The sequence below is a fragment of the Pinus tabuliformis genome, chromosome 1_2 (assembly GCF_031772625.1).
Source record: "Pinus tabuliformis cultivar Carrire ecotype Pingquan chromosome 1_2, CPIR1, whole genome shotgun sequence".
NCBI lineage: Eukaryota > Viridiplantae > Streptophyta > Pinopsida > Pinales > Pinaceae > Pinus > Pinus tabuliformis.
Window position 1 is genome coordinate 1,297,370,629 of NC_142298.1, and position 20,937 is coordinate 1,297,391,565.

The following is a 20,937-nucleotide window of genomic DNA, read 5'->3' on the forward strand; positions in this document are numbered from 1 at the left end:
GGACAAGATTCTATAGTTGGTAGTGAAGGGTATATGGGCCGATTGGAGGCCATTAGAGAAATTTTGAGATAAAAAATGGGCTTCAAAACAAAGAGGTACAACAAAAATCAGCGTTATAATAACAAATAAGATTCAATATGTTGATGTCAACCATGGGGTATGAATCACCATTTTTGGAGTAAAAAAGTAAAAGGATAAAAAAAAAACTACTTTTTAAACTCATATTTTCAACTTATCTCCCTATGATTGTACTCAAATCCAAAGCGGAAGCACTCATTGGATGCAAAATTTATTTTTTCATCCAAAAAGTACCCACATTGCATACTTTTGATGGACCCTACTATATGAAAAATGTGAAATACATAAAAAGACGTGATTGCAATAAAGTCTTTTCATGTATTTCACTTTTTCCGCGTAGTAGGGTCCATCGGAAGTATGCAATGTGGGTACTTCTTAGATGCAAAATTAAATTTTGCATCCAATAAGTGCACCCACTTAGAATTTGAGTAAAATCATAGGGATATAAGTTGAAAATACGAGTTGAAAAAGTAATTTTTTTCCCTCCAAAACTTGATGAGGTTATCTAATCTTATTTTATATTTCCACTATAATTTATAATATTTTTTAGGAGGTCCATTTTAGAAAAAATAGTTTGATGGGGCGACAACAACTGGGCTTTGTGGCAGTCGAATACATATTGTTCTATATCTCGATTTCTCTTATTTATTCAGTTGATATAGTGGAGATGGCTCAAATAATAGGGCTGAGTTGTTAGCCTTGTGGGAGTTATTATTTTGTGCAAAGTGGCTGGGCATAGACTCTCTAGACATTTTTGGAGACTCCAAAGTGATTATAGAATGGGTTTTACAGAGTTCTAATTTTGATCTGCCATTGCTCATAATCTGGATGCTCCGCATTAGATCCTTGATTAAGGCCTTCGTGAATTTGTCCTTCACACATATCTACAAGGTTTGGAATCAAAAAACAGACTCTCTTTCCAAAGAGGCATGCTACAAGATGTCGATGAAGATATATTTCTTTGTTTTTCCTAATGAAAGTCACCATTATTTAGGAAGCATTAACATAACTTAGTCTGTCTCAATATTAGGTATTTTTTCCTATACAAATTAGTTTATTTTGAAGAAATTTTATTTAGAAAGTTTTGTTTTTTTGTTTTCCTCTGAGAATATGTAACCTTTAAGGATGAGGGAGGAAAGTAACGTGTCATTTCATAAGAAAGAAGTTTATAGATCTAAGAAGTAGAAAATAGTTTATGGAAGAAAAACAAATTTTCTCTCAAAAGTGGGATTTGAGATATATGAGGAAGATCTCTAACTACAAGTATATGTAAACATCTTTTTATGTTAATAGAAATTTTGTTTGCTTTTACTTATTGGAAAAAAACAAAGGTATTTCTTCAACATAAATTCATTTTAAAGTCTATTTAAACTAATCATTTCAATTAATCTATTTCAATAGTCCATACGATTGAGCGCATTTGATCGTCTCATCAAAAATATCTTCCAGGCTGTACTTGTAAGAAAACCCCATATCCAGAAGTTTCCGAGAACAATTTGACGCATAAATACCATTATCATCTTCACCATGGGTTCTGCCATGATAAGCCAAAATATAGATCAATATAATTAAATAAAAGTATAACTCAATATGGATTCAAATGATGGCAAGTGACTACTTACTTGAATTTTAAAGTGAACTGTGGATAGCGCTTGTGAATGAACTCTGCCATTTGAGAAAGTGTAAGAGAGCGCACACAACAAATATGTCGTCCTTCTACATTTGGTTGCTCCATCAAAAATATATGAGCCTCACATACATCATCAATATGAACTAATGGTATTGATCCCAAAAGAGACATGGCTATCTTGAGCCCTTCATAATTACCTGAAATATTTCAACAGAATTCAAAAGATTTGTCCAATTTTAACATAATTTGATTGTAAAATTTAAACAATTAACTTCACTTATATTCATTAAATTTTCAAAATTAAAATAGCCAAATAGATCAGCCAAAAATATAAGTAAACTTTATTTCCTTACAATAAAACCCAAAAATATATATTAATTTTTTAATAAATGTATAACTAAAAAATGTACACATATATATTTTAACCCTTTTATCTAATGAATTAAAAAAGTGTGTAGATTTGCATTTTGAAATTACATACCTGTAATTAAGCTTAATATTTGCTCACATGAATATGGGAATTCAGAGACAAGACATGGTCCACCCACATAACCCGGTCCAATTGTCACAACCTCCATTTCGCTACTGTTTAATCCATACTCAATGGCTGCTTTCTCCGCCAAAGTCTTGGCCAAACAATAAAACTGGACATATAATAATTAAGACACCAATTTAATTATTCTTCTACCTTTATATATTCATAACTCTAATTTATGAAGAGTAAATTAGTGGCAAGTGAGTTTGTGAAATTAAATCGAATACAAATTAATTATAAAATATAAAAATAAAAATAAAATATACATACATTGAGAGGATGGAGTTTGCTTCTTAGGAAATCGACAGGGGTCCATGTTGACTCGTCCAGAGTGGAGCCACCAATAAGGTGCCCTTCCTCATTCAAGGGACAGGCTGCTGCCATTGAAGAAGTATAAACCACACGCCTCACCGATTTAGCACGTGAGCAGGATTTCAATACATTCAATACCCCTTTCAAAGCAGGCTGAACAAAATCATCCTGTCACACAATTAACATTGTATATTAATAGTAGAGCTTCAAAATTTTAACATTGTATATTTCCAACATTATAAGTAAATCACCGGAAGTAAAAGCATAACTAATAAAAAAAAATTGCGATATATTAGCACTTAGAATTACATTATTGCCACTATAAAAAATTATAAAAATATTGCCATATATTAACACTTAGAACTACATCATTGCCACTATAAAAAAATATAAAAAATATTGCCACATATTAGCACTTAGAACTACATCATTGCCACTATAAAAAACTATAATAGATAAGCAAACTGCGAGTCTTTGTCTTCACTGTCATATTCTTGGCCAAGACTAAAACTTTTTATCCAACTTCTCTAGTTTATCCAAAATTTGACATAGATTCCACGCTCTAATACCTGTCATGGGGGATAATATCTCGATTTGCAATATCTTGACATATACTTCTTAGAGAGTCTAGAATGTCTTGAGTCCATTTTCAGTCCAAGGTATCAATTTTAAAGTTGAACCCCTCGTTAGCTAATTTGTTCACAAATCTATTTCCATTTCTCCTAACATGGGATAGAATGGGAGTTGCGATTCCTTACAAAAACTTTGTTATCCTTGCTAAGAAAGCTACCATGAAGTATCAAGCTGCTTGAGACTTTAGAAGGGTGTGATCCATATTGGAGGTTTTCAATCATCTAAATTTTTGTTTTTGACTCCCCTTCTATTATGAATTTTTGAAGATTGCTTCTTCTAGTGATGAGTAATACCTATTCAAAAGCATGTAATTTAGCAGAATTGTTATTATCTATCCCAAGACCCCTCTAGTAAATATGAATTATGTGACCTAGACTTGTTCTGAAAACACCCTCAAAACTGGTCGGTCCTGGATTACCTTTTGAGGCCCCATCAAATTTCAATGTTAGAAAACTAGTTGGGGGAGAAGACTAATAGTTGGACATGAAGAGTTTGGTGGAGACAAAGGAACTTGAGGACAAGTGATGTATTGATGGAGATTTAGTAGAGAAAGAATGTGTTTTTCTTGATGATTGCAATCCTAATGTTGGGAGGTCCATGGGATTAACAAAACAATTTTTTGATCTTATTGAGGATAGAATGCTACATGAAATTCATGATCTATTTTATTTTCAAATATTTTTCAATTCCTTTCTTTCTAGGTTTTCCATAAGATAAATTCTGGAAAGAGTTTTCAATCTCTATTTAACATTGGATTGGAGAATGCAGTAGATCTCCATTTCTCTATGGTTGATAACATACTACTTCTGTTTCGATCTAATTGTCAAAAGACAATAGCTGTGTGAATTCCATATCTTAGAAGGAAACTCACATCTATTTAGAAGGTTCTCAATGACCTCAGGGTTGGCACAACAAAGGTGGCATATAGAGGGCCCCTGAAAGTTTTTTTTCCTGAAGCTTATTGTAGGTTAATGTTTTGTTAAGCATAAGCAACCATAGGAATAATGTTACCTTAGGTCATAGCTTAAGATTCCAAAGCTTCTTCCATTATTTTCGGAATTTTGTCTTATCATGCATGAAAGGATTTTGTATGCTTCCTTGAGATTAAAAGTTCATGTAGGACCATGATCACATCTTAAAATATTTGGCCCTTATTGGGTCTTTTTTTTCCTCTTTTCCATTTCTCTGGTTATTTCAGTTTGAGTGCCTTGGTTTATGTATATTGGCTAGAGAGAGCAATGTTCCCATTGTTGTTATAGTTTTTGTACTTGGGATTGAGTCCAATACTGAGCTACGATGACTTTCCTTAAGAGATTAATTAGTTTTTTATATTTTGTATTTCCCTTCCTTGCCCTAGCTTGGGCCATTGGTGCCATTAATCTTCCCAAAAAATAGCTTTCCATTTATAACTTCCCAAAAGCTACAATTTTTTAAAATATAACTATTTCTCTATGATGTATTCCAAAGATATGAACCTTTGATATTTCCTTCCATGCAAATCAGTTGTGTTTCCTCTATATTTGGTGCATATTTTTCTTTCAAAACTTGACTCCATAGAGATTTTGGATTCTGTAAATCTTCTCCAAGTTTTTTCTCTGACAACTTCAATGAGAATTTCAGGGTCCTTCAAATCCAATCCACCAAGAAATTTGGGTTCACAAATATTGTCCAAAGCCATCAGAGCCCATTTTCTTTCATGAGTTGTCCCGCCCTAGAGAAAGGTTCTTTGGATATTTATGATTTTCTGTAAAATTACTTTGGGAGAAGTCACAACTGAAAGTAAGTAGAGATGAAGATCTTGTAAGAAAAATTTCAAAAGAATGAGTCTACTTGGAAGGTTAAATGATCTAAAGGTCTAGAAAGAAATTTTATTCTCAATTTTTAAGATAAAATCTTCTCAAACATTTTGCCGAAGATATCTTTCCAACAAATGGGCACCAAGATATTTTGACAGAAGGGAAGTCCTTTGAATGCCTAAGAGTCTAGTATAATGAAATTGAATGGTAGAGGGATTATTGAAAAAGAAAATTTGTGATTTGGATAAATTGATAGTGATACCAGAAGCTTAGGAGAAGTTATTAAGGATAGTCTTAAAAGAAATGGCTTATCTAACAATAATGATAGGGAGAGTTTGGAATTAAAGCATGGATACATTTTAGAGAACCTTCTAGTGCAATAACTTTTAAGGCATGTCCCAATCCCTTTTCTATTAGGAGAAATATATAAGGATAAATAGGGCGTCCTTACTTGATACCTCTAGAGGGGAAAAGTGGGGCTAAGGTCGAACCATTTACAAGAATGAAGAAGAAATATTTTGTGATAAGAGCCATGACCCAATGAATCCAAGATTCCCCGAAACCAAATATTTAAGCATATAAAAAATGAATTTCTAGTCAAGCTAGTCAAAATATTTTGACATATCTACTTTAATAAGAATTCTAGGGGTTTTTGAAGATTTAAGTGAATAAATAAGTTCATGAGTCAAAATAATGTTTTCTAGTAGTTTCTTACCTTCAACATAGCCAATTTGTTGAGGAGATATGAGAGTAGGAAGGAGAAGTTTGAGTCTCTTAGGAATCACTTTACAAATGATTTTATATATTACATTACAAAGTGAAGCAAGGCAATAATCAAAGGGAGAATTAGAGTGAGTACCTTTAGGGATGAGAGAGATAAAGGTGGCATCCAAATTTGAGAGGATGGAGGAGAAAACCCTAGAATCTTCCACCAATCTCCACAGATATTCTCCTATGAACTTTCAACAATCTTGAAAAGAAATTAGTAATGAAACCACAAGGATTATCTATGGTCATTCCCAATGATTACTTCCTTTATTTCTTTTATGGAGATCTCCCTTGATAAGATTGCATTTTGCTTTAGAGTCACTAACTTTGGAATATGCTTTGTTATTTTTTGGATTACAAGCCTTTTGTCTCTGATTGGTTTTGTTAGGATGTCCTTAAAGTGATCTAATAAATCCTTAGTTATTTCCTTATGATATTCAATCTTCTAATTTTGAGAGTTTTTAATGCTCACAATTATATTGCACTGCCTATGTTGAATCTTGGATTTGTGAAAAAAATAGATGTTCCTTTCTTTTTCTTTTAGCCATTGGATTCTTTATTTTTTCTTAAATAATTTTTCTTTATACTTAAGGCACCCTTCCAGCTGGAGTTGAATAATATATTCTTGGTGGTTTAATTATTTCATCCTTCCCTCCTCAATGATAAATTTTTTCATGGATTCCATCTCTTTTTTCAATCTCTTATTTTTCTCATGGATGTTGCCAAATTCTTTAATATTCCACTTATTTATCTTCATTTTGAGATATATTAGCCTATTATAAAAGTGGTACATAATGGTGCCATCAATTGTAGTAGCCCTGAGTTAAATGTTCATGTAATAAAATTTAATAAAGGTAAAATAAGACCATGGTTAAGTGACAATTATTCCAAGCTGAATGTTGGGAAAAATATCCTAGTGGGCATCACTTGTGTTTTATAGCTAACGGAAAATTGGAAAAGGAAATGGCTAAGGATTTGGAAAGGAAAAAAGGTATTTTTGGCACATTATTTATGAAAATAATGGGAATTAGGAGAAAAGGGAGGTGAAAGGTCACATGTTGCATGTGAGGAGGAAAATGAAGAATAATAATGGAAACTTGAAGAAATTAGAGACCTCATCAATAAAAAGACATCAAAGCATTAATTGGTAGCCTTTTGTCAGTTTAGTGTTAGAATTTGTCAGCCTTTTGTCAGTTTAGTGTTAGAATTTGTCTCAAAGAGGAGAAAGAAAGTAAGCAAGCAAGGAAAGGAAAGGAAAAGCAAAGAAGGACACGGAAAAAAAGGAAGGCAAGGATCAAGCAACTTCAGCGAGAATACTTGCAGGTAATAGATTGCATGTGTGATTTCCTAGCTGGTTTTGACATGCATGGTATGTGGTTCTTTTGTTGTCATTGACATGGATTTTGCCAGGATTTGACAGTGGATTTTAGCCTAGCCTTTCTATTTCCAGAGAGCCATGGTGTGATGGGATTGTTCTTGGTTTGAGCTTTGGGTTTCTAGATGGTTTTGGAATCCGAGGTGAGATGGTCTCAAGAAAATTCCCAAAGGTCTAGGAATCCCTTGAACGGTAATTGCAGGATACACGATAAATCCTGAGGGTGGAGATAGGAAAATTCCTCAAGGATGGTGAAGAAATTCTGAGGCATCCAAGCTCGATTTGGTTTTGTGATCTTGGCACTGGTTTAGGTGTGATCACGATATGGATAGGGTGGAGGTGGTTTAACCTCTGGATTCCCTTGGTTATCTCTGGATTGGTTTATCCCATGAGATCCCACATTCATGCTTGGAATATGGCACAAGGGTGATTGGCTGAAGAGAGATTTGGCTCAACCAATCTATGGTCGGGTGGAATGTGGAAGTCCCGACTCGGTTGGTATTTGACTATGGTTAATAAAAGATAAATTTCTCTTGCTTTTGGTAAGGAAATGTATTGGTTATTATGTGGCTTTAGTGGTTGTGCTCATATTGTTATTTATCTAGTTATATACTGGTTATAAGCATGGTTTTATGGCGTATATTAGTCATGGCACTTTTCATGTTTTCACTTATAACTGAATAAATAATGAATGCAAGACGTAATTGATGTTAAGAAAACTAATGAGAGAAGCTAGTGACCCTTCATGTTAAACCTAAAATAAGTTTTCAGTCCCTTATGTTCAAAATTTCATTCATGACTTGTAGGTTGCATATCTACCAAGTGTTTGAAAGAATGTCAGTCCCGGTTGGGTTTGATCAGGTCAAGTCTTGGTTCTAGTTTTTGCTTTACAAGTATTTCCTTCATGTCTTTTATGAGTTATTGAAGTTTCATAGCTTTCTAGAAAGAGGCTAAGCCCCAGTCCTGGAAAATAACCTTAATTATTGTAGTCACTGGTAAAGCACTGACAGGAAAAGGATACATTTGCACTGATGTAGGCCTATGGGAGCGAATGGGAACCCAAATTCGCATGGAGGCCTTTTCAAGGGAGCGACTGGGGCTCTAAGTCAGGGAAAATGTGATTTGTATAAGGGATTGCACACTTGCAGGGTTGGGTACTCCTGGGGGTCCCATGGCATCTGAGGGAAGTCGGTAAGGTCTTGTTGTTTCGAATCCATTTCCTTTAGGTCATCTAGGAGGTCGATTCATATCATAGTAGCTCCTCATCTCATGTTTACCCCGGGTAAGCCATTGAAAGTGGGTAGATGTGAGAGAAGGCAACATTATAGGGTGGTACCAGAGTGGGTTGCACTCACCTTGGGTCATATCTGATACCATAGGGTGGTATTAGAGCGTGGTTTCACTCTCTTTGGGTAATTTTAATGTTGTAAAGGTTATGGTTTTCATGCATGGGATTAGGGTATACAATTGGTATGATCATGTGTGATGTTGTTGTGATGTTATATTATTACGCAAATATGTTTATGACTATACATGTACATGCTAATGTGGACTGATCTTGCAGATGAGATAAGCCTCCATTGAACATCACTAAGGTATGTATTTGATTTTGGTATCTATTTGGTTTATCTGACATGGTACACTTGCAGGAAGAAGAGAATAAGGATAACAAGCAAAATGGTAGATTACATTTCCCATGACACTTCCTATAGGTCAGATGAGAAACAAGGAGAAGAGTATTCTCCTGGTATAACAAATACATTAACAAGCTTGAGGGCAGATATCAGGAGTTATAAAGTAGAAAATGACAGGTTGGTTGAGGCTCGGAAAGACTTGCAATGGCTTAAGAGAAGTAGGTAGAAGTTAATGCAACAATGATTCAAAGCTTGTAAGAGTTGCAGAAACATGGAAAATTTAGAATCAATTAAGAGCAGGAAGAGAAAACTAATGGAGCCTATGGTAGCAGATCTTAGTCCGAATACAAGTTGGATAGAGGGGACATAGTTAGAGGTGGAAGATCATTGGATACACTTGTCAGGAGGACTTATATGTATGGGCATCATTCTAGTTCCTCATCCAAGAGACATAAGTACAATCATCATTGTCATCATCACTATAGGAGGAGGGAGTATTTACCTGAGGAGTTCAAGAAAGTGAGGCCTCCTACATTTGATGGAGATATAAAGAAGCCAGAAGATGCATATGCATGGTTGCTTAGAATGAATAAATTCTTCATATTTCATAGCTATTCATAGAACATGAAAGCCAAGATAGCCACCTTCAGTCTTAAAGGGAAAGAAGATATCTGGTGGGAAGATGTAAAGAATGTCAAGGGCATTCAGGAAGAAGACTTTATTTGGGATGATTTTGAGAGGATCTTCAAGAAGAAGTACTTATCAAAGAGGTACTATGATGATAAAGGTAAGGAGTTTTATGAGCTACAAATGGGTTCTATGACAGATGATGAGTACACTAGCAGATTATTGGGGTTGTTGAGGTATGTGCCATATCTCAAGGAAGAGAAGGCTAAGATTCAGAGATTCATTAGTGGATTTCCAGTAGCATATAGAGACTAGATTGAGCTTGATGAGCCTATATCACTAGAGGAATCCATCCATAAATTGAAGCATTGTTATGAGCAGTCAAAGCGAAAAGCTAAGCCTAAACGTGAATTGAAGGCAAATGAGAAAGTAAAAGGAAAATGGCCACCGAAGTAGGGAATACCTCAAGATGCATGTGAGAAAGAAAAGGTTGCTCCTTACTAGAATTTCAGTGAAGTTGAGAAGGAATATGTGTCGCAGCCTAGAGAGAAACATACTAGATGTGATAGTAGAGCACCATTGTGGTGTTAGATATGTGGAAAAGATCATCGTAAGAAGGATTTTCCATTATACTAGGGAGGTAGGCCTCATATCTATAGTGCTCAGGAGGTGAAAAAAATTGGGGATGTTGGTCATAATATTCCTCAGATTTATGTGGCTATGGAAAAACAGGCAGGAAGATCACCAGTCATCTATTATTGAGATGGATGGTAAGTTTTGTGATCAAGTTATTTGTATTTTGATTGATCCTGGATCTAATTATAGTTATGTTAATCCTGACTTGGTGGATAAGTGTGGCTTGAGAAAAGAAGTGCATGCAGAGTCTTGGTTGGTGCAGTTGGCTACAAGTATGAAGAAGAGAGTTCATCACTGGGTAAGAGCTTGTGCATTTGAGTTGAACGGTATGCCTACAACAACACATTTGAATGTACTGCCATTGCTATCATATAATATGCTTTTGGGTATGGATTGGCCATATTTTCATAGGACCAATGTAGATTTCTATGACAAGGCTATTGAGTGCCTAGATGATAATGGAGAGAAGAGAATATTGCAGGGAAAGAAGAAGCCTACATCAGTGAGGATAGTCACAACTATGCAGGCTAAGCGCAGTTGCAGGAAAGGTTGTGTGATGTTTGCAGTTCATATTTCCAGTGACAAGGGTAAGGATGTTGAGGATGCATAAATCTTCAAGAGGTACCATGTATTGCAACAGTTTTAGGATGTGTTTCCAGCAGAGATTCTAGAGTTGCCTCTGCACAGGGAAGTACAAGTTTCTATTGAGTTGGTACTAGGGTCAACACCAACATCAAAGGCACCTTATATGATGAGCACTCCAAAAGTAGTAGAGTTAAAGTTGCAACTGAAGGAAATTCTTGAAAAGTGATACATTAGACCAAGTGTATCGCCTTGGGGTGCACCAATATTTCTCTTGAAGAAGAAGGATGGTACTCCTAGATTGTACATTGATTACAGACAAGTGAATAAGGTGAAAATCAAGAATAGGTACCCATTGCGGAGGATTGAAGACTTGTTTGATCAGTTGAGGGGAGCAAAAATGTTCTCAAAGATTGAGCTGCGATCAGGATATCATCAGGTACACATCAAAGAAGAGGACATATACAAGACTATATTCAGTACCCGGTATTGGCATTATGAGTTTATTGTAGTCCCATTCGGTTTGACTAATGCTCCAACTACTTTTATGTGTTTGATGAATAGTGTGTTTCATCCTTATTTGGACAAGTTTTTTAATGTATTCATTGATGAAATATTGATATATTCTAAGAATGAGGAAGATCATACCAAGAATTTAGCAACAATGTTGAGATTTCTAAGAGAGCATCAGTTGTATGCTAAGCTTAGCTAGTGCAGTTTCTTTTAGACAGAAGTACACTAATTGGGACATGTTGTTTCCAAGAATGACATAACAATAGATCTGGAGAAGATAAAGACTATCATGGAGTGGGAAACTCCTAGAAATGTGGAGGAAGTCAGATCATTCATGGGCTTAGCAGGTTACTACAAGAGGTTCATCAGGAACTTCTCATGCATTGCATATCCTATTACATCATTGCAGAGGAAAGGTAATAATTTTGAATGGAAAAAGGAGTGTGTAACCAGTTTTGAACAGTTAAAGCAGTTGTTGATGAACACTCCAGTGTTAAAAAATATAGATCTGGATAAAGAGTTTGTAGTATTTACAAATGCTTGCAAGAGAGGGCTTGGTGGAGTCCTTATGCAGGAGGGATAAGTGATATGTTATGAGTCCAGGAAACTAAATGAGCATGAGAATAACTACGTGACTCATGATCTTGATTTGGCAGCTATTATTCATGCCTTGAAGATGAGGAGACATTATCTTCTTGGCAGGAGGTTTGTGTTGATGAGCGATCAATGTGGACTAAGATATCTGTTTGACCATTCGAATTTGAACACTAGGCAGGCTAGATGTTTGGCTACCCTTAGTGAGTTTGACTTTGAGATCAGGTAAATTAAGGGAAAGGAGAACAAGGTTGCCGATGCTCTTAGCAGGAAAGTGTAGTTGAACCACGTTGCAACAATGAGATCATATGGAACATATTTACAAGATCAGATCTTACAGGTAGGATAACAGGATGATAGTTACAGGGAGGTTATGCTCAGGTTACAACAGGTTATAGGTGATCAGGATGTGGATTACCATCTTACAACAGATGGCTTGGTGAGATTTATGGACATGATCTATGTGCCAGATGATAGTGAACTCAAGAAGCTTATCTTGAGGGAGTTTCATGTAAAACCATACTCAAGTCACCCAAGATATTATAAGACATTGGCAACAGTAAATAAGTTCTACTACTAGTTGAATTTGAAGAAGGAAGTGGCAGATTTTGTGGCGAGATGTTTGGATTGTTAGCAGGTCAAAGAAAAGTGTAAGCATCCAGGTGGGTTTCTTCAGCCTATTCCGATTCCAGAGTGGAAATGGGAGGTCAATTCCATGGATTTCATTACAATTCTTCCAAGGATATCGAGGAAACATGATTCTATCATGGTTGTGGTAGACATGTTGAGAAAGGTAGCTCACTTCATTCCAGCGAAGACTACTTATTCAACTAGTGAGGTAACATAGGTATTCATCAGGGAGATCGTGAGATTGCATGGTGTTTCGAAGAAGATTGTGTCGGACAAGGATGCCAAGTTCACTTCCAAGTTTTGGAAGGAGGTTTTTGCAGGATTGCGGACAAAGTTGGCCTTCAGCACAACTTGTCATCCATAGACAGATGGACAAACATAGAGGGTCAACAAGATATTGGAGGAAATGTTGAGGATGTATGTCATGCATCAAAAAAGAATATGGGAGGAGTACCTTCCATTGGTTGAGTTTGCATAAAACAACAGTTATTAGGAGTCACTAAGGATGAGTCCGTTTGAGGCATTATATGGGCAAAGTTGTAACACTCCCATCAACTGGAGTGATCCAGTGAACATGGTACTTATTGGAACGGACATGTTGGCAGACATGGAATAAGAAATCCAGGTTATAAAGAAGAATCTAAAGGAAACATAGGATAAACAAAAAAGTTATGCAGACCAGCACAGGGCATTTAAGGAGTTTCAGGTTGGGGAGCATGTGTATTTGAGCATCAAGCCCAAGAATATCTCCTTGAGGATTGGATCATGTGCCAAGTTGACACCATGGTATTGCGGGCCTTTTGATATTCTTGAGAGGATTGGACTAGTGGCCTACAGACTTGCACTGCCTCCAATAATGAAAGTCCATGTTGTTTTTCATATTTCATTGCTTAAAAGATATGTAAAGGATGTTGATCATGTTATTAATTGGTTTGTATTACAGATGGAGCAAGAAAGAGAATTCTAGCCGGAACCCCAATGCATATTGCAACAAAAACATCTCATTCTCCATAATAGAGCACTCGAGTAGGTTAACGTGCAATGGAAGCACTTTGAGCCCGATGAAGCTACATGGGAGATGGTTGATCAGATGTGGGCTATGTATCTTTTATTGTTTTTTGGTGAAGGAAACTGAGTCTTGGTATTTGTACATATTTATGTATGGTTTCTACTGTAAATACCATAATGAGCTAAGTTATAAAGCTCCAATAAGTGATATGGTTGTCATGTTGTCATGTTTGACATGATGGTTTTGCTTTTGAGCAGGATGTTATTGTAAATATTGCAATGAGATGGGTTATAAAGCTCCATAGGCAGTGTGTTTTTTCTCTTCAATGGTTTTGCTAGGTTTGGGCGTGCTTTAACATCGAGGACGATGTTCCCCTAAGGGGGAGGTGTCTGTAACAACCTCGAGTTAAAATTTCACGTAATAAAAGTTAATAAAGGTAAAATAAGACCATGGTTAAGGGAAACTTATTCCAAGCTGAATGTTGGGAAAAATATCCCAGTGGGCATCAGTTGTTGTGTTTTATGGCTAAGGGGAATTGGCAAAGTCTAAGGCTTTGGAAAGGTAAAAAGGTATTTTTGGCACATTATTTATGAAAATAATGGGAATTAGGAGAAAAGGGAGGTGAAAGGTCACAGGTTTCATGTGAGGAGGAAATTGAAGGAAAATAATGGAAAATTGAAGAAATTAGAGGCCCCATCAATAAAAAGACCTTAGAGCATCAATTGGTAGCCTTTTGTCAGTTTAGTGTTAGAATTTATCTCAAAGAGGAGAAAGCACCAAGAGGAGAAAGAAAGTAAGCGAGCAAGGAAAGGAAAGGGAAAGAAAAGGAAGAAAGGATCAAGCATTTGTCTTCCACATTATTAAAAATAGTACTAAAACAATCTATTAGAGCCTAGTTTCAGCTCTATGTCACTTTTCACAAGCCAATTTTTGAACCAATGATAATTCTTTTTGAGGGCTAGATCCCCAAAAATTTGTAGATTTGTGCATAATCTCTCATATATTGAATTTTCTACCCTATTTTTTTTGAAATTATTTCAAACATAGGAATTTTTTTTGTCTATAGAAGGTAGGATCTCAATTTCTCAACCCACTTTGGAAGTAGTCCATTTTCAATAGGTGGCATATCTCCTATTTCACAAGGAATAGAATAACTTGGCAATGAAGAAGATACATTCTTGCTTGAGTTAAGATTACTAGGTTTGCATGAAGCTTGATTATTTGTATACCTAGGTGCGAAATTACTAAATGAGAGGCCGTAGCCTCCCCCCCATGGGGGAACCATTATGTGTTCAAAAACCCTAGCGATAATAACTCAATAATGGATTTGAATTTGCAATTGTTTTAAATTTATATAAGTTTAACAAATATATTAATTTTGTTTATAATTAATAATAATAAAAATTTGTTTGTTTGTTTGTCAAGGTGTTTACGATCCTCCAGGCTTGACCTGTGGCTTGAGGAGCCACAACCCAGGGGAATTTAATCCGTCAAAGTCACCCAGTGATCACACCCAACTTGGGCCACACCAGCCCTAAGCTAACTATATTTTTTAGCATGTCTCTTCCCTCTAGAACATGGCACAACCAACCCCCATGAGGTTTGATCTTGGGTCGCCTTGCTAATGAGGCCCATCCTCAACTAGTTGTGCTAGTGGGACTTGACTAATAATAATAACTATTTAAAATAAAGTTATAATTTAGTTAATTTTAATTTAAATTTTTGTTCTGGGTAATATGAGACGTATTATAAGCAAGTGTCTAGATGTCTACTATGCATTAATGTCTATCCATGTTTATTAAGATAAAAAATAATAATAATAATAAAAAAATCAATTATAAAATAGATAAATGAATTTGAAAATAATAAAAGATGAAAAAATTAATTATTAACATAAAACTTTAAAATGTTACGTAAAACATTTAATAAGAGAACCAACTAATTAATGCCACACTATTGCTCTATATCCTATCATAGTTATAAGTACATCATCGGCTTAAATTTAACCTAGATCTAGGCTTGGAATTTCAAATTTACTTCACCTATCCACTAAAATATTAGTCATAGTGATGCAGGAAAAAACGACTTTTTTCTGCAACTCAGCTCTGCTCTAAACAAATTAACACTTCACTATTTCTCTTACAATCATTCACACAGATTTTTCAGGACTCTTGTACAGTAATAAGTAATCATTCACATTTAGATATCGATGCATTCATGCATAAACACACAAAAACACACAAAAACAAAGCACAACAATTAATGAATTCCTCTTCTCATTAATAAACACCAGAACCGTACATACATAATAAAAATCCTGATCTATTCTCCTCTAGCCTAATTCTACATTCATTTTGGACATTATATTTTCCCTTAGGCTTACATTGACTAAATACAACTTTTGAAGAAAAATATATTTTTCCTAGATCCCTAAATCATTCCCTGATTTATTCCATAAATCTCTCATGCTTTTCAAGGCAACTTTTCTTTTGCCTTATGAAAAAAATCTCTCCTATCCATAACTTTTCTAAAGCTATTCTATAATAATTAAATGAAACTAAGAATATTTACAATTAAGAAATTATAATTCCTTTACAATATTGAAATCCCTTTTGGAGCTTTACTTAAAAAATATTGATGGCTTGGAAGCTATAATGCTCCTGCATCAGATTCCCAAGGTAGAAAAAAATCATGACCTCCTTGTCATGTGTCATTATGATCCAGGTGGATATTGGTGGCCACCCACCTATTCCACATAGATCCCCCCAGTCAGTTTCATCTATTTCCTTGTTCATTTCGTCATTTACTATTTTTAGCAGTTTTTCGGGTCCTAAACTTCCGGAGTAGTTTTGACCCCCTAAATGGTGTGGTGGCATGGACCTGCAGCGAAACCTGTAGTACTCAAAGAGACTTTTCCAACAAGGTATCGTACGTGCTAAAAAAAGATAGTATGACCAAGTTACGACCTTGGGAAGTTGACTGCCCAACTAACCCCAACGAGGCCCACAAACTCTTGGTGTTACATCTCCTGAGGTTAGGTTTTTGGTTTTTTTGGGTTTTCTCATGTTTTCCAATAATAAATAGGCCTTGGAGCCTCATTGTAACACAGTTCAGAGGCATGTAGCCGCCACATCTCTTCTCAAACATAAGCTACCATCACCCGAGCTATCTTATTTCCATTATGTTTGTAAGCATAGTTCAATATTTTTCTATTAATGAAATGAAGTGTTTTCTACTACATCTCTGTGTTTATGATTGTGTCTGTAAGTTGTTGCGTTCCTGTTTAAGTTCGGATCACATTAATACCCGATTCCTTCTGGATCCCAATTTTGTATTGTAACTAATCACTAGCTTCTTCATGTTGCTGCTCTGTTTTTGTTATCGCTATCTTCTTTAACATTCTAAGTTTCCAAACTTTATGCTGTAGCTGTCCATTCTCTTTGCTGATGCACTCTTGTACAATCATTTTCCTCCTACAATTGATTGCTCTTCTTACATCAGTGTGCAATTTCTCATGCACTTTCATCATTATTATTCTCATCTTATCAATTTCCATGTCCAAATTTTCCTTTTGCTGGTATATGTTACTATCACCACTCACTTGTCACTGAATCTCTGAATTTAAAAATTTGATTACCTCAATGGTCATTTCATTATTTTCATAACTTCTCTTATTACACTCTTCATCTTCATGCATCTTTTCTAAGATGTTTAAGACACTTGAATGTCTTCTCCCTTGCTACTCCACAACTAATAGACTATTGTCTTCTTCAAAATTATCAATTTTGACTTCATCTTTATTACTATCTTCAAAGAAAATTCCCTACTTTATATCTTCTTGCTGAAAATGAAATAAAATTTCATTTTTATGAGACAAACTTGTCCCACCTTCCATCATCTTATCTTCTTTTGTCTACATCAATTGTTCTTTGTCATCATCTCGCTTTACATCTATGGCTGTAATCTCAGGTTCTTTCAACCATCTTTCCAACAATTTGATTTCCTCCTCAAATTTCATAAGAATTGAATCTGAATGTTTCTCTTGATCATCTACTTGATCCCTCTTTTGGATTTTTGCATAAGCCAACTTTCTCTTACTCACTGCACTAACACGTTCCTGTAATTGTGCACCATCAACTGCATTTATCCATTGTGTATAATTTCCACTCTGACTACCTGCATAAAAAAATGTTGTCTTATCTTCTTTCATAACATAAATTTTCTTCTGTTCTTCTCTTATGTCTTTGGAAATCATATCTCCACTTTGTATGACAGTTTTAAACGATTGTCCAGCTTCATCAACACCTACAACCATACACAAATCATTAGTTTTAAAATCATAAGACTCTATGGTCTCATTTGATGACTTAGTGATCAGTTCCTCATATTGCTTTGAACTTTCCACATAGTTCAAAAGATCTTTTGTAGATCTCTTCTCATCATCCTCATCACTATCCTCACCAAGTAATGGTCCCTGCTCTGGTTCACAAATGCACACATTCATCTTGGCTTCCTTGAGTTCTTCACTCCTCCATTGAATACTCAATCTATGTTTCAGCTTTACCTGCAACCTGTGCCACTTCACCTTTTTCTGTAGCACCCATCCACATCTTTGGTCTTCAACATCTTGTTGTAGCAGCTCCATAAGCACATTCAACCATGCCTTCATCTCAATCATCTCTTTCTCAAATTCCTCATCCCTCATCTTCCTCATGCCAACTACTTTGGCATTTTCTTTTATCTGATTGTGACTTCTCACTGAACCCTTGACATGACTATTAGTAGTCATTGTCACTTCCTTCTTTTGTGAACTCTCCTTGTCCACTTGTGAGTTGTAATCTAGCCAACACCTCACCAAGCTATCTCCTCTAAACTTGGCCAATGGTTCACTTCACTTGAAACTTCTTTTTGAGCACTCCTTGCTCTCTTGGTTGTTGCATTAACCTTACTCACTTACTCAGAACTTCCACTTTTCCTTTTCCTCTTTGGAAATTCATCTTGTTGTTGGTTCTATCACAATTCCTTCTCTTGAGAGCTCTATATGCTCCCTCTTCCTCTGTCACAACTACACTTGTTGTAAGGCTACTATCTACACATTAATTAATTGTCAAACAAAACACAAGACCAATAACCTGTTAGATCTCAATATATATGCTCTTCCATGCTTTGCATAAGCTCCTACGTGCTATATTCCTGGAAAAAAAAAAAGCTTCTCACTCAGATCTATATTTCCCAAACAGCGTATCCTTGCTCTGATACCACTTGATGCAGGAAAAAACAACTTTTTCCTGCAACTCAACTCTACTCTAAACAAATTAGCCCTTCATTCTTTCTCTTACAATCATTCACACAGATTTGTTAGAACTCTTGTATTGTAATAAGTAATCATTGACATTTATATATACATGTATTCATGCATAAACACACAAAATCAAAACACAACAATTAATGAATTCCTCTTCTCATTAATAAACACTAGAATTGTACATACATAATAAAAATCATGATCTATTCTCCTCTAGCCTAATTCTACATTCATTTTGGCCATTAGCACTGCCTTTAGGCTTACATTGACTAAATACAACTTTTGAAGAGAAATAGATTTTTCCTAGATCGTTAAATCACTCCCTGATTTATTTCCTTAAGCTTTCATGATTTATTCTCTTATGATTTATTCCATAAATCTCTCATGCTTTTCAAGGCAACTTTGCTTTTACCTTATTAAAAAGAATCTCTCCTATCCATCACTTTTTTAAAACTATTCTATAATAATTAAATGAAATTAAGAATATTTACAATTAAAAAATTATAATTCTTTTACAATATTGAAACTCCTTTTAGAACTTTTCTTCAAAAATCTTAATGACTTAAAAACTTTAATACTCTTGCATCACATAATCACTTGTTTTGTTTTCCTATCATTTTACAATAAAATGTAAATCAGTGAATACTATTTTTTCTCGAAAATAACCATCCCTAAACAACATTGATCTAATTGCTAACACTGAAAATCTAGCTAATGTGATACTCCAAAAGCCATGACAATATAAAAAAAAATTGAAAAAGTATGGGAAAAGGGTAGTACACTGGGATAAAAGTAGTTTCTTGTCACTGGTTGGTTGTGATCCCAGTCCAAAAGTTAGAAGGGGTTGTTTGGCCAAGATATAGTACACTCCAAATGACATTCTTTTTAGTAACACTGCCATTGAATGTATCGTTTTTTTTTACTCCAAATGACATTCTTTTTAGTTGCCAACAAATAGCAACACTGCCATTGAATGTATAGTTTTTTAAAATTGGTCTGATACGTTGACATGTGTAAAAATATATTAATTAAAAACAAAAATATATTAATTAAAAACATATTAAATTTGGAATGAACAACAACTTGTTTTACATTTATTTAAAAAAAAAAATATTTATAATTAAAAAAATAAAAAAAATCATAATTATGGAATAAAATCTGACAAAAATTCTGCAAATCTTTAAATTGAAAATAATGGCCATTGACTGTAAACTTGTAATTTAAGTATTCAAGAATTTATGACTGGTAACTTAAATGTTTGCATTGTTTCAAAATATTTTAACCATCTAATATGTTTAAAAACTAGTAAAACATCATTAATACTCACCATCTAATATGTTTAAAAACTGGTAAAACATTTGACATGAAGTCAAATTCCAACCCTGGCCAGATCTGGAAAAACATACCTCAGAAGACTTGGAGAAGTCCATAGGACTGGCCACGTGGAACACCCCTTCACAGCCCTCCACCGCGGAATCAAAGGCGCCCTCTTCGCATAAATCTGCTTGGAAGAGCTTCAGTCTCTCTGCAGCACCAGGCAGGGACAGCAGAGGCCCAGTTTTTGCTTCGTTTTCTGCATGCATGAAAATATCAGGGTTGCTCACTCTTAATTTCTTATCCATCCGTACGTACTTTAGTCCGATACAGATTGATTAGTAACAAAGATATGGTTAAACAGTTAGGTGGGAATTGTAGTTTGAGTTTTATAATCCAATTCTGAGCAAAACTATATACAACTGAAAACTATTCCAAATACAAAATTTCTACTGTTAGAAAGTAAAACACAAAATGATATACTTGGGTTTCTAAGGGTGCCGTTGACAAAGTAGCCTCTGTGGAGAAGATTCTTGACGAGCCATGATCCAATATACCCTCCTGCTCCTGTAACACAGACCTTCACGCCCGCTCCACCTTCGTGGCCTTGCATTTCTCTCCGCATATGATATTGAGATGCATATTGAAATGAGGACTTAGGTAATGTGAAATGAAATAGTGTGAATTACGTCGTCCACACGACTCCTTAACCATTCTAAACCACACAAAATTTATATATTATTTTATTCCAACAGAAAAAAATTTCCAATTATTTTCCTTTTCATAATTCAGTTATTTAAAATTTAGAGAATTCTATTTAATTTTAAATTTTAAATTATTATAAAATTTAATAAATAATAACTAATTATGAGTTTCTAGTTTTTATTATTATAGAAAATTTAAAAAACATAAAAATATTAGTGATTGGAGTTTTTTGGAGTTTTTTACAATTATTTATATAGTTGG

General features: G+C 34.9%; 1 protein-coding gene across 1 annotated transcript; it reads right to left on the bottom strand.

Annotated features, from left to right (window-relative positions):
- Positions 1-1,344: 1,344 nt before the first annotated feature.
- On the bottom strand, positions 1,345-20,621 carry LOC149210987 (putative anthocyanidin reductase). The gene is made up of 6 exons (XM_089396844.1): positions 20,455-20,621; positions 20,064-20,230; positions 2,514-2,723; positions 2,190-2,352; positions 1,701-1,905; positions 1,345-1,612 (listed from the first exon to the last, which is right to left on the bottom strand). The coding sequence occupies exons 1-6, from the start codon at positions 20,594-20,596 to the stop codon at positions 1,468-1,470; spliced, it is 1,032 nt and encodes a 343-aa protein (XP_089252970.1). The 5' UTR covers positions 20,597-20,621; the 3' UTR covers positions 1,345-1,467.
- Positions 20,622-20,937: the final 316 nt, after the last annotated feature.

What these genes read in the sequence shown, in the direction of transcription:
- LOC149210987 (XM_089396844.1), bottom strand. Translation starts at nt 20,596, where the DNA reads ATGCGGAGAGAAATGCAAGGCCACGAAGGTGGAGCGGGCGTGAAGGTC. An exon ending in ACTTCTCCAAGTCTTCTGAG is followed by an intron (nt 2,724 to 20,063) that starts GTATGTTTTTCC and finishes ATTGTGTGACAG; the next exon opens with GATGATTTTGTTCAGCCTGC. An exon ending in GCAAACTCCATCCTCTCAAT is followed by an intron (nt 2,353 to 2,513) that starts GTATGTATATTT and finishes TTATATGTCCAG; the next exon opens with TTTTATTGTTTGGCCAAGAC.